The sequence below is a fragment of the Lytechinus variegatus genome, chromosome 3, assembly GCF_018143015.1.
Source record: "Lytechinus variegatus isolate NC3 chromosome 3, Lvar_3.0, whole genome shotgun sequence".
Taxonomy (NCBI): domain Eukaryota; kingdom Metazoa; phylum Echinodermata; class Echinoidea; order Temnopleuroida; family Toxopneustidae; genus Lytechinus; species Lytechinus variegatus.
In genome coordinates this window covers 73213646-73227253 of record NC_054742.1, presented here as the reverse complement: position 1 = coordinate 73227253, position 13608 = coordinate 73213646, and the positions used below count along the sequence as shown (strand labels likewise).

Below are 13608 nucleotides of genomic sequence, written 5' to 3'. Positions count from 1 at the left end.
GCCTGTCGCTTGCTGCATATTGTCATCGTGTGTAATGCAACACATTTGCTCTGCCTCATTCGATCGAATTATTTTGGTAAGTTAATACCCTTGTCAACAATTGATCTCTTTACAATGTTCATTATGAAATTATTTTCTGCCTGATATATTTTGGATAATCTTGAAAACAAGTGAAATTGACAGTCCAGTGTGTGTATTAAAGTAGAAGAGGTAGACAAGATTTCTTTAAGATACGGAAGACAAAAAGAAGATGAAGAAGATCTAGTTCTAGTAATTTATAAATCATGACTTAGACAATTTTAAGAAGCGCAAGCATTTTGTTGATACGATATCTTCTTACTTCACAGGTCTGAACTACAACACATTCCCAGCATTCGGCAACCTTCTATTACCAACCAAGTTCCTTTCTTAGACTCCATTTTGTCATCTGCTCTCATCAGCAATCGACTTCTTCTGTCAACCTTTCTAACAATGATGTCAGATGTGATCAGCTGCTGCCCTCTTCACCATGTTCAATGAAATCCACCTTGTGGATGTGATTTTATTAAGCTGAACCATAGAACAATCATGGAGCTAACACAGTAGCTCCTTGGACAATACAGCAATGTCACTTTATGATCTTAATGAAATTTTGAGTTTTATTTTTTGTGAGGTTAGGTTTATAGTCAGGATCGTAGGAAATATGCACATATATGTAGGTCCCAATTGATCTGTTTACAATGTTCTTCATGTAATTATATTCTACCTGAAACATTTCATAATACAATATTTATTTTAAGATGCAAAGAAAACCAAGGAGGAAGAAATAAAGAGTTCTATATAGTTTTAGTCATTTATACATCAAGGCTCTGACAGTTTGAAGAAGCAATTGAACATTTTTTTAATATAGTATCTTTATTTCACAGGTCTGAACTAAACAAATTGCCAGCATTCGTATGAAGACATTCTGCAGGCCAGCCATCGCAACTAATGTAACTACGGCAAGCTTCTAGTACCACACAAGTTCCTTCTTGAACTCCATTTTGTCATCTGTCCCCGCATCTGCCCTCATCAGCAATCGACTTCTATGATCTATCAACCTTTCTAACAATGATCTCAGAAGTGATGAACTGTTTGCCTTTTGCTGTCATGATCATCATGTTCAATGACAATCCACCTTTATGGTGATGTGAGTTATTAAGTCTAACTCATGGAACTATACAGCAATATCACCTTATGATCTTAATGAAAGTTTGAATTTTACTGTGACAGGTTGTGAGGTTAGGTTTATTGTCAGGATTGGTAGGAAAATTCACACATAGGTCCCCATTAGGCTAGGCGCCTGGCCGTAAGCTTGATCTTAGCCTGTCTCGGTAAGATTTATTTTTTCATATCATGAGGTGTTGCTAAAATGTTTTCTTGAGGGTATTCCTTATTTTGATTCAATTGAAAAGCAGAAGATATTGTAAACTGATAATTTAAGATCCTTACTGCATTTTTTTGCCTTAAGTAATAAGGAGACTTTTTCAGGTAAAATTATATGATAACGATTATTGGTTGTGTTATCTTCTTCTTCTTTTCCAGTAGTGTGCATAAACCTCCACGGAGTATCGTCGCACAACAGTTGGTTGTCTATCGGCTAATTAAACGAGTTGCTCGTAGCAAACTCGATGAAAATAAGTCCAAAAACGAACGCATATACACTATATACAAATTGTTCTCAATTTTGAGTTAGTTTAAGACGACATCTCTGATTCGTGTCTTGAAGATGTCGATCGATGGTGAGATGACCACATTTTCAGGTAGACCGTTCCACAAACGGATGGTGTTTTGGGAAGAACGTATCCTTCAGTAGTGATGTGCGTGATCGTGGGATTAGAAATCTCTTGCTGTGGCCTCTGGTTGGAGTGTTGAGCGGTACCAACTGGTCGTCGGGGATGTCAATCAGATGGTTGGTGATTCGGTACATCATAGTAAGCTTTGACACTGCTCTACGATGTTGCAGGGTCTTCCACTGAAGCGCATCAATCATGGTTTGTGACGCTACATCGTCTTGAGTAATTGTTCATCACATAGCGAGCTGCACTCCGTTGCACAGATTCTGCCTTGGAAATGGCTTTGCTGGTGTGGGGATCCCACACACAACTTGCTACACCTCCACGATAGGCCGAACAAGTGTGTTGTAACAGGCAGCTTTGTGTTTCCTTGGAGCATGACTTACCGGGCAAGTTTCTCCTTAAGAAGCCAAGTGTCTTCATTCCCTTTTTGGTAATGTTGTCAATGTGTCTGTCAAAGGAGAGATCACTCGAAATCTCAACGCCCAAGTACTTGGCAGATTCAACAGGCTTTAGTTCAGTTCCATGGACTGTATATGTATGGCTATGTCGGTCTTTTTTCTTCCGTTTGAAGACATGAAGAACCTGGCATTTCCCGGGATGAAATTCCATTAGCCATTTCCTTTCCCATTCTTGTAGTGCATTTAGATCTTGTTGCAGCTGAACTGCATCATCATGGCTGTTGATGGCCCTATACACCATGGTATCGTCGGCAAAGAGCTTGACATTGGTGCCATCGGAGACACAGTTGGGAAGGTCGTTGATGTAGACCAGGAAAAGGAGCGGCCCAAGTACACTGCCCTGGGGTACACCTGAGGTTACTGGTGCAATGTCGGAACTTTCCCCGTCAATTACTACACGCTGAGTACGGCCATGAAGGAAATTTCTGATCCACGTCAAGAGGCTGCCGGAGAGACCGTAGTACTCTAGCTTACGTAAAAGATGAGGATGGGGCACCTTGTCAAAAGCCTTGGCAAAGTCAAGCAGAATCACATCAGTCTGGACACATGCGTCGATGTTGCGAGCAAGGTCGTCCACGGTTAGGATCAGCTGGGACTCACAAGATCTTGCCTTCCTGAAGCCATGTTGCACATCAGTGAGAATCTTATGAACATCAAGATGGCCCATTATGGTGCTGTGGATGATATGCTCTAGGATCTTACAGCATATGATGGTCAAAGAGATCGGGCGGTAGTTGGATGGTAAACTCTTGTCCCCTTTCTTATAGATGGGTGTTACATTAGCAGATTTCCATGCCTCTGGTAGAATGCCAGTGTCAATTGATGCTTGGTAAAGAGTGGCAAGAACGGGACCAAGAATACCTGCGAGTTCTTTCAGAAGTCGGGGAGGAATGTTGTCGGGTCCAGATGCTTTGTGTGGGTTTAGTTTCTTAAGAGTTTGATTATTCCATTTGAAGTGACGTCAATGTGCGATAGGCGGGGGTACGGACTAGGACCAAGGTTGGGGATGGGCTCCCTGTCCTCGTCAACGTTGTTGAAGACTGATGAAAATTGGTCGTTGAGGAGGTTTGCCTTGTCCTTACTGCTGGTGAAAGTTGCGCCAGTTGGTCCACGAAGGGGGGAGATGCCATTACTATCACAGCGCTTGCTTGAGATGTAGCTCCAGAATCTTTTGGGGTTAGATCGAAGATCAGGACAAATGATGTTGTTTATGTATGTCTCGTAGGCCTCCTTACAAGCTTTCTGCGTTTTCCTCTTCAGTGAGATGAATTTCTCCCACATCCGTGCCTTCCTCGGACCACAGTATGAGCGGGCCTTGTTGTAGGCTCTTTGTTTCTGTCTACTTAACCTCTTAACTTTCCTGTTGACCCAGGATTGATTGTATCTTTGAGTGGTGAATTTTGATGGAACATGTTTGTCAAGTATTTCCTGTAATTCTGTTTTAATGGATGACCACATCTCATTTACCGATGAGGACGCGTCGTATTTGCTAAAGAATTCTTCAGCCATCCTTTCACCTCCTTTACGGACATCCTCCATGTTGGCCTTGTCCCACAGATAGATCTTGCGTTTGGCAGGTTTGCGTCTGCGTGGTATGATGTCGGTGTTGATACACACGATGTCATGGTCACCAATTCCAGGCATCGACTGACAATTGTTGATGAAGGCTGGTCTATTTGTCAGGAACAGGTCGAGAGTATGTTCCAGTCTAGTGGGAAAGGTGACAATCTGCTCAAGACCTGCTTCGACGATTGTAGTGAAGATGTCATTATTCACTGATTGCGTGTTGCGGTGGCCAGTGACCACATAGTCACTCCAGTCGATGTCTGGTAAATTGAAGTCTCCTCCAATCCATAAGACAGACTTTCTGTGTTGTTGAGCCACATTTCTTATGTTGGTGCAGAGACTCTCCATGTAGTCATTCCGAGAGCTTGGTGGTCGGTAGACTGCTCCAACAATGATGGACTCCTTCCGACTCCTGTTGGCTGTAATATTAAGCTCGATAAACAGTGCTTCGCAGTCATCTGCAGTGTGAAGATGTTTTGCATCAAAACTCCTGGAGATAGCGACTGCTACACCTCCATAGCCATCTGATCGATCTCTTCTGAAAAGCTCATAATGCAGACCTTGTGGTAAGATCTCACTGCTCAGGATGTTCGAGTTCAGCCATGTTTCAGTAAGGATTATGATGTCGGGCTTTGCTGTTTCAATGATTATCCAAAATTCGGCCAGTTTATTCTTGATGCTTTGACAGTTAATTACTAACACACTAATGTTTTTTCTGTTGAGTACTCATGGGCACCGTGTCTGGGGCATCTGGTAGCGGTGTTGAACAGGCCTGGGGATGACCAGGTACAGGACTCTCTCTACCGGAGTTCACCGAGTCTAAGATGACACTAATGTTTTTCTGTTGAGCACTCATGGGCACCGTGTCTGGGGCATCTGGTAGCGGTGTTGAACAGGCCTGGGGATGACCAGGTACAGGACTCTCTCTACCGGAGTTCACCGAGTCTAAGATGCTGTCAGGTATTGAAGATTCAAAGAGACTTGAATGGAATTGAGGTAAACCGCATGAGCAACATATCCAGTCTGCGTTGAATTTTTCCAAAGCATTGAAGACCGCGGTACTGATATTGACACAATTCTTGTGGTACCATATTCCACAGCTATTACAAGCAATAGCTGGCGCCTTCCAGGTGACAGACCTATCACAGATGCCACACGGAAACTTTGGTTTGGGTAGCATTATCGAAAATACAATAATAAGGCAGAGAAAGATGTAGCGAAGCAACATATTAGCAATGAGGTCATAGGCATAATGGAAGAGTTTGGTATAGTCTATAGTCTATAGACAAGGATATGGCGACGATGTTGTTGATGATGACGATATTGACGGATGTTTTCACGTATCCAGTTAATTTGATGAAGCATTAAAAGTTTAACATGAAGATGAATAAATGGAAAGATCTTACTTGATAGTTGATCTCTTTTGGCAGAAACGTCTTTGAAATCGTCATGCAGAAACACGATGATAAGTTGCCTTCATAATACTAGGTCCAAGTTGCTAAAAATAGAGGATATGGGCCATTGACAGGATGAATTCCATTATGACGTCACTGACAACAGGTGTCGATGTCCGCGTAAATCCAGACACACACATGAGCGCAGGTGTTGATGCAGTGGGCGCAGAGATGATCCCCGCGTAGCGCATGCCCGTTGTCAAAGCAATTTACGCGAAAGAAGATGCAAATATTGAAGAAAAATCTCTCTAAAAACTGAAATTTTACGACGAATTCGACGTTTTAACACTTTTGATGATGATAGAAGAATTAAGATAACCGCATATTCATGTTGTACGCAATAAGTCCAGTAGACTGATATAAAAATTATAATGAAACTCGAACGATAACACCAAAATTAAGTCAAAATTAGCGGAGCTCGAACAAAACACGTCTTGTCAGCTTGGAGCCATTCGTTCATCCCATCGTCAGTCGGCCATCCATTCATCTATATTCGTTTGGCAATTGTTTCCTGCTTGCTGCATATGAAAAACAATATTTCATCATGGGTGATACAGCATCCTTCACTCCGCCTCTATCGAATCAATAACTTTGAGTAAGTTCACAATCTTCCCAATAATTATCTTTTGAGGTTCTGTGTTGTGATATTATATGATTAATTTCTGCCTTAAATATTTTGTAGAAGTTTCATAATTATAATTGATGTTGAATTAATACACATTGACAGTGTCAGTGCAATATGCGTAATGAAATAACAGATGTAGACAAGGTTTTTTTTTAAAAGGAAGAAAATAATGGAGGAGCGGGAGGAAGAATATAGGATGAGGAAGAATCTTTGTTCTTACATAATATGTATCAAGACTCAATGCAATTTGAAGGACCATTTTTTTTTCGATTACACAGTATCTTTTTTTATTTCACAGGACTGCACTATCCACCAAGCATTTGTTTGAAGGCATTCTGCAGGTGAGTCAACTAGGGCATACCTTCACCATCCAAGTTGCCTCTTGGACTCCCTTTCCGTCGTCATCAGCAATGAACTTCTTGTAGCTGTCATCCTTTATAATAACGATGTCATATTCACTGGAGGTTTTACTTTATCAACCACCTGCATCAGTCCTCATCAGCAATCAATTTATTCTGCCATCCTTTCTACTGATATGATGCCTCTCATGATTCATCTGTTCCCTTTGTCAGCCACCTTTATCATGCTCATTGGCCATCCGACTACATCTGGTAAGTTATTCCATTACTTTTTTGTCACAGCCAAAGATGAAAATCGACTTTGGCTGCCATTCATTCTAACTATCTCAAACCTCCCTTGTCAACAATTGAGTTGTGGGCAGAAAAAATCTTCCGCCACCCTTCAAATGATGTTGGAAATCGGATTCTTCAGACTCATTTTGTTCATAGTCGACTACTTTCTCCCTCATTGTCATTCAACTTTTTTCTGACCTCACCTTGTTCTTTTTCTGATCCAGTTTATCAGTCGCTCTCATAGGCAATTATCCTCTGCCTTGCTTTCAGTTGTGCTTTTTCTAATTCCCTTAACCCCTTTCTCTGGCTTCCTTACAGTCATGTTTGGTCCGAGTCCCTTCATAAAGATTGGCAATCAACTTCTGCCTGTACATTCTTGTTTGTTCCTTCATCATCACCCTTTAATTTCCTTTATCAGCAATCAACTTTGGGCCTTCTTTACGATCGTGTTTCTTCTGACTCCCTTGATCAAGCTCTCTCATTGGCACTCAACTTGTTCTGCCTTCATTACCTTGGTGTCTTCATCAACCTCCATCATTGGTAATCAACCTCGTCTGCTTTCCTTTCCAGTCATGTTTCTTCAGAGTCCCTCCATCAACATCCCTCAGTTGCAATCAACTTCTTCTGCCCTCATTACAGTCGGGTTTATATTTAGTCCCATCATCAACCTTCTTTATTAGCAATTAACTGTTTCTGCCTTTCTTGTTTCTTCTGGGACGCTTCATGTACCCCCCCCATCGCCAATCAACTTCTGTCTTCTTTACAGTCACGTTTCTTCCGTGTGCCTTCATCAACCTCATCTTCCTTCCTCATACAATCATATTTCTTCTGAGTACCTTCATCAACTTTCCTGATTGGCAATCAACTTTGTCTGCCTTCGACACCCAGACATGTTATTTCTCGGGTCAATGGCCTTATCAACCTCCTTCATTGTCAATGAACTTCTGCCTACCGTACAGTCATGCTTTTTCTATGTCTGTTCATCAACCTTCATTGGCAATAAGCTGTCTCCTTTAAACAGGACAGGGTGACAATAAAAGGAAGAAAAGAATGACCAGAGATGGCATACAGAGAGTGAAGTATAATTTGCAGGAAGTCTTCCAGCACACAGGACCAAAGATAATAAGGTTATCATTCATGTGTTCTGTTCAGTGTCTCCTCTTGAAGAAATATGTGATGCTTTTTTTAGTAGTATCGATAATAAAAATGGGGATCGTTTATATTGCATTTAATAAAATGTTTGTAAGCGCTGCATGCTATTACCCTGGGCTGATCACTCAACATATAGTGCCTCTCTGCATTTTAGGATGCCTGCAAGAGGCACCATGTAGACCCATGTAGATAAACCAACACAGGATGTTATCAGTAAAGCACAGGGCAAGGTGACAGTAAAAGGGAAGAAAAGAATGACCAAAGCTGGCATACAGAGAGTGAAGTATATTGTGCAGGAAGTCTTCCACACAGGACCCAAGATAAAGGTCATCATTCACGTGCATCAGTGTTTCCCCTTTTTCAAGAAATATGTGATGCTCTTTAAAAACAATATGCGACATTTATATAGAACTTAATACAATGTTTCTGAGCGCTGCATACTACTACCCTTGCTTTAGCAGTGCTACCGTGTTAAGGTGCTCGCGAGCATTCAAGGAATTCCTTTCTACTGGTTACCCATATTTACTACACCTGGTGGGAGAGTGGCTTATGCAGTTAAACGCCTTGCCAAAGGACACAAGTGCTATGGTGGGATTAAAACCCTGCACCTTCTGGTTCAAAGTCCAGGGACTTTTAATTCCTTTGAGCTGCAACACCTCTTTAATTTGCGCGAAATAAATGGTACATCGTCTGAATGATCATTTTCAGCTTTTTTGTTGATACCAGACAAGTTTATTACAAGACTCCCTTCATCAACTTACATCCACTTCTGCCTCCTTGCCATCTATCATTGCCTGAGTTTCATCTACCACCGACCGTCTGTGTTACCATCTTCTATTCACAAAGCTGCAACACACCTAGTTATCTACTACAACCTTCATCACCATTCTGCGAATCAACGTTGGCTGATCTGGCAGTTATTCAATGTTCATCTTAAGCTCAGTCACGCATTTAGATGCCTGACCACCGGATTTGTGAACAAGGGAAGAGATCTATATAAATGCCTTTGGCACCTTGGAGGTCTGTGAGTGATCGGGATGCCAACACGGCACTTTACTGAGAGGCCAAAATACATTTGGCACCGTCTGTTGTCTGCCGCGTTTGCAGAGTATCCAGGATGGTCAGAAAAGCTGCCGCGTTGGTTCATGCTGACGCCCTGATGGTCCGTGTTGACATCGTGCTCTGCCTGCATTGTCCGTTTAGATCCGTGTAACTGCCATGTAGATGCTGGTTTGACATTATTTGGGTACAGTCATCAAAGCTTCCTGGACGTCTTTCTGGGGCAAAACTATTCGGGACGGCAATGCCTGGATCATGGTTCCGGTATGGCCATGTGATTCATGAGAATCTGTGTTTATGTGACTGGGGCATAACATTTTCTTCAACACTACCATCCCTTGAACGAAACAGGCCTTTTATCTGCAACCAGTTTGGTCAACATTCTAGAATCTTATAGGAGTGCAATTCGGCGTTACCTACCACAAGGTCAAGGTATCCAAACAGCATCCTACATCCTGTATTCTATCCATAATGCCATGGTCACAGTTGTTCTACGGCGGCCGTACGGCGAGTCGAAAACAGCCGTTTTAACATTTTTTTGTCCAACTACATTTAGGTGGTTTGAATCAAAATTGATAAAACTGCTGTTTTCGACTAGCCGTACCGCCGCCGTAGAACAAATGTGACCATGGCATAAGCAAGTCCTGTTTGATCTACAACAAGTTTCATCTGGAAACTGTCTTGCTCAACTCTTTCGTTCTGGTTTTCAATGCCAAGCTCTGTGACGCAATTAGATATATTGATAAATCAACTTTAAGTCACCCTTCCATCTACCTCTGTCCACCCTCCATCTATGATTATAAAGGTATGTCATAATGACTAAGAAATATTTTGAAGCTTAAGTTACTTTGATATTTTAAAATACAATTTTTTTATAACCCCCCCCCCCCCATTCAAAAGTGATTGATAAATGAATTCATACTGATTTGTATTTTATTAGGAAAAGGGAAAGAAATAAAATTGCAATAAATGGTTAATCTGATGATTCCACAAACTTGATTGCATACAGGGCAAAATTAATAACACTCCTACATTCCTGATTTTAGTCAAAACCCTTTACATAATATTTTAGACCAGGCAAATTAAGAATAAGATTCATGTAGGTGAAATTAGAAAATTATCAATTTGCAGATAATAATGAATTATGGTAATAAGTTGTTTCCCCTGTTTCATCTTATCCATGTTGTTCTTATTCAGAAGCGCTACATATAAATGTATGATGACAGCATTAACCAAGAATATACTGAAAGCTTTGCAACAAAGGACCAAGAATTACTTTCAAAAGCTAATTTATTATTCATTCTTTATTCTAAATTCAAACTTTTTACTTGAAGCAGTTAGAAAAATTCATCATTAGCCTTTTCTTTTATGTTCATGTAGGTTCAGCCTTGTGAGTTTTGTTGAAGTTATTTATATACACTTGGAGCCATAGCAACCAAAAACAATATCTTTGTATTCTCTTGTGATTATATAGGTTTGGCCTCCTGATGTTCATCAAAGTTAAGTAAGGGGAAGATGTTTATACACATGGAGCCAGATTATCATCCTCAAACAAAGTTATCTATATTCTTTTCACTATATAAATTTCATTTTCTGATCATATAGGTTCGGCCTCCTAATGCTTGCTGAAGTTATTTAGGGAAAAAAGACTTATATTAACTTAGAGCCAGATCATCATCCCCAAAAAAGTTATTCATATTCTCTTCACTGTAAACATTTCATTATCTAGTCATCTAGGTTCGGCCTCTTAGTGTCCAATGTTATTAAGGGGAAAGATTTGTTTACACACGAAACTAGATTAACACCCCAAAACAAATTCTCTTTGTTATCCTTTGACTTTCTTTTGGAACTGCTTGAAACTCATTTGTCAGAATACTTTCATACCCAGAAGTCTAACTAATGCCTTTCTCATGATATCTTCTCCATTTCTAACCTTATAATTTTTGTTGCCATGGTTACAGGACCCCAAGAGAGAACTATGTGCTGAGTTGAGTCTTTCCTGTAAATCCATACTGACATCATAGATCTTACCAAATTATACTTTTAGGTACCGTACCATTTTTGTCGGCTTATAATATTAATAATAGCTTTATCTCACTACCCAAGGTAGTCATTTCAGCTTCAGCAGGCCTTAAATATAATGATGTAAATGTTTCTTGATCCTATTATTAGTATTATTGTTATTATTATTGATATATCATTATTATTGTTATACTTCTCCATCTCTATTGTAATAGCACCTGGCTAGATATCAGAAGGTTATATTATTTTTTAAGGTCTTTGGTATGACTCAGCATGGAGCAGTATATAGGAAACTCGAAATGTGCAACTTCATGTCAGAATTTTACACTAGAATTTATACATTATTTTTCTGTCAGTTGTCATGATAATTGCTGATATTTCTCATTTTCTTTTTTCTCTTTCTCTTTTCCATCTAATGATCATTGACATTGAATTGGCAACTCATATGACGTGATTTTATTTCAGCTTATGAATCTTGACTTCCTACAGTTATTGTTGCTGTTTTACAGGGTCCCATGGCATAAAAGCACTTGTTGGTTCAAAGTTGTGTTTTTGTAATTCTAAACCTTTCCATAACTCAGTGTCTGATTTGATGTATACTTGATATGACTACTTGTCATTGCGGCGGAAGCCAACAATTTTAGGAGGGGACAACCAACAATTTTTGACAAGCAAAAAAAAAAAAGTCATCAACAACAAATTTAGGGGGACCGTCCCCCTCCTCAAATTTAGGGGGGGCACGTCCCCCCCCCCCCCCGCTACTTGTATATGATGCTTTAATCACTTCTATTTTAAACTTTAATTTATATTGCACAGAACTTAAGAGAGAGACAGTTTGGTTGGTCTGTTGTAATTGTTTTAAATTCGGTCTCAATTGTTTCAATTTATATGAATATTTTACCCCCAGTTATCATTGTTTTGGACTACATACTTGTTTTAATAGTTTACATTTAACTTTGTTGTTGTACAGGACTGAACAAGAGAATCATATTTTTCGGTGGTTTTGAAGTCTTACAAAACTTTTTCTTCATTAAATTATCTTTTTTGTTCCTTCATGTATCATGCATTTTTTTTTTTTTGTTGTACAGGCTCCAAAAGAGAGACAATATGTTTAGGTGTCCATGTGCATTTCAAGGATATCTTTTCACAAATCCTTTGTCTATTTTTTCGCATACATTTATAATTCCGAAGCTTCGTTATTCCGAAGGTTCGGATATTCCGAAGGTTCGGATATTCCGAAGGCTCGTTATTCCAAAGGTTCGTATTTCCGAAGCTTCGTATTTCCGAAGGTTCGTAATTCCGAAGGCTCGTTAGTCCGAAAACGAAATTAGGTTCGTAATTCCGAAGGTTCGTTAATCCGAAAACGAAGTGAGGTTTGTAATTCTGAAGGTTCGTTAATCCGAAAAAGAAATGAGGTTCGTAATTCCGAACGTTCGTTAGTCCGAAAACTAAATGATTAACTAACCTTATTTTGTTTTCGGACTAACGAATCTTCGGAACAACGAAGCTTATTTCGTTTTCAGATTAACGAACCTTCGGAACAATGAACCTTATTTCGTTTTCGGATTAACGAACCTTGGGAACATCGAACCTGATTAATAACGCCACAAATGTTCAGATTAACGAACCCTTTTACGTTTTCGGTTTAACGAACATCGAGGTATAGGCAATTCACGTGTTTTGGAATTATGAACCTTCGGAATTACGAAGTGTAACCCTATTTTTTATTGCTGCATCCTTTTCTTTCTTTCTTTCTTTCTTTTTTTTTACTTTTACGGAAAACTTATTTTTCGAATTCTCTCTCTTCTTCATGCTGTTTTGAATTAATGGAACAATTATTATGCTCACAATATGACTCTTTTGTTTTTATATTGTACAGGGCTATTACATCTGGACACAGCACATTTTGGTTTTGCTTTCATATATAAAAGAAATTTAGATCGTGAAACCATATACATTTTCTTTATTTCCTAAATGAACGGTTGTAAATGGAGTTACTGATCGATCACTTAATTAGACCTCCTTATTAATGTCATATTTCAAAATATTTTTGGTTTGCAGTCTGCCCTCATGCCAATTTATCGGTATTTTTATACATTTTTACTCTTGACAGAACAAACAATGATTGAGATGATAGAGCTTTTTTGCAGAAAGGATTACAAGAATTATTCTTTAAACTTGAGTTCATGATTCACCCTTTAATCTTGTCCACCCCCCCCCCCTATCTCTCTCATGCTTTCCCTAAATAGTCGGAAGCATCAATACGTGCACATTTATTTATATATGTGCACGTATAAATCCATAAATTTTCAAACTTGGACATCGTTCCCAACAATAATTGCAGTTCTAGCAAGTCTCGTGATTACTTTTGGAATCATTCTTTTATTTGAGAATTTATTTCAAACATATCCATTCTAAACCATTCCTTTCCAGATTTACAAGTGTTCTGTCTTATGTTCTTCAGGTAAGACCTGCTCCACTTGGAACCAGATTGTCTCGTCGAACAAGTTGGATGCGTTATTACATTCTACTCACTATCTTTGCAGTTTGCCTGAGGAACAGCTTGAAACTCTCACTTCTCCATTGATGCTTGCAGTCCTGTTTCTTTGACATTAATCATACTTATTACCCATTCTCTCATTTCCTTTCCACCTCATCAAAATTGACAAGCAAAAAAAAAGTTCTCAATCAAGAAAAATATAAGGGGGAACCTCCCCCCCCCCCTTATCTCTTCCGCCGCCTATGTTTTTTTTGCACTAATGATAACCATTTTTTTTAATGCCTGCTGGCTGGTTCATATCTTTCTTTTTTTTTCTTTAGGAC

The 13608-nt window shown here is 39.5% G+C and overlaps 1 protein-coding gene across 1 annotated transcript; it reads right to left on the bottom strand.

Moving 5' to 3' along the window:
- Positions 1-3196: 3196 nt before the first annotated feature.
- LOC121412151 lies at positions 3197-5156 on the bottom strand. Its single transcript, XM_041605057.1, has 2 exons — positions 4677-5156; positions 3197-4549 (listed from the first exon to the last, which is right to left on the bottom strand). The coding sequence occupies exons 1-2, from the start codon at positions 5067-5069 to the stop codon at positions 3197-3199; spliced, it is 1746 nt and encodes a 581-aa protein (XP_041460991.1). The 5' UTR covers positions 5070-5156.
- Between the last annotated feature and the right edge of the window lie 8452 nt (positions 5157-13608).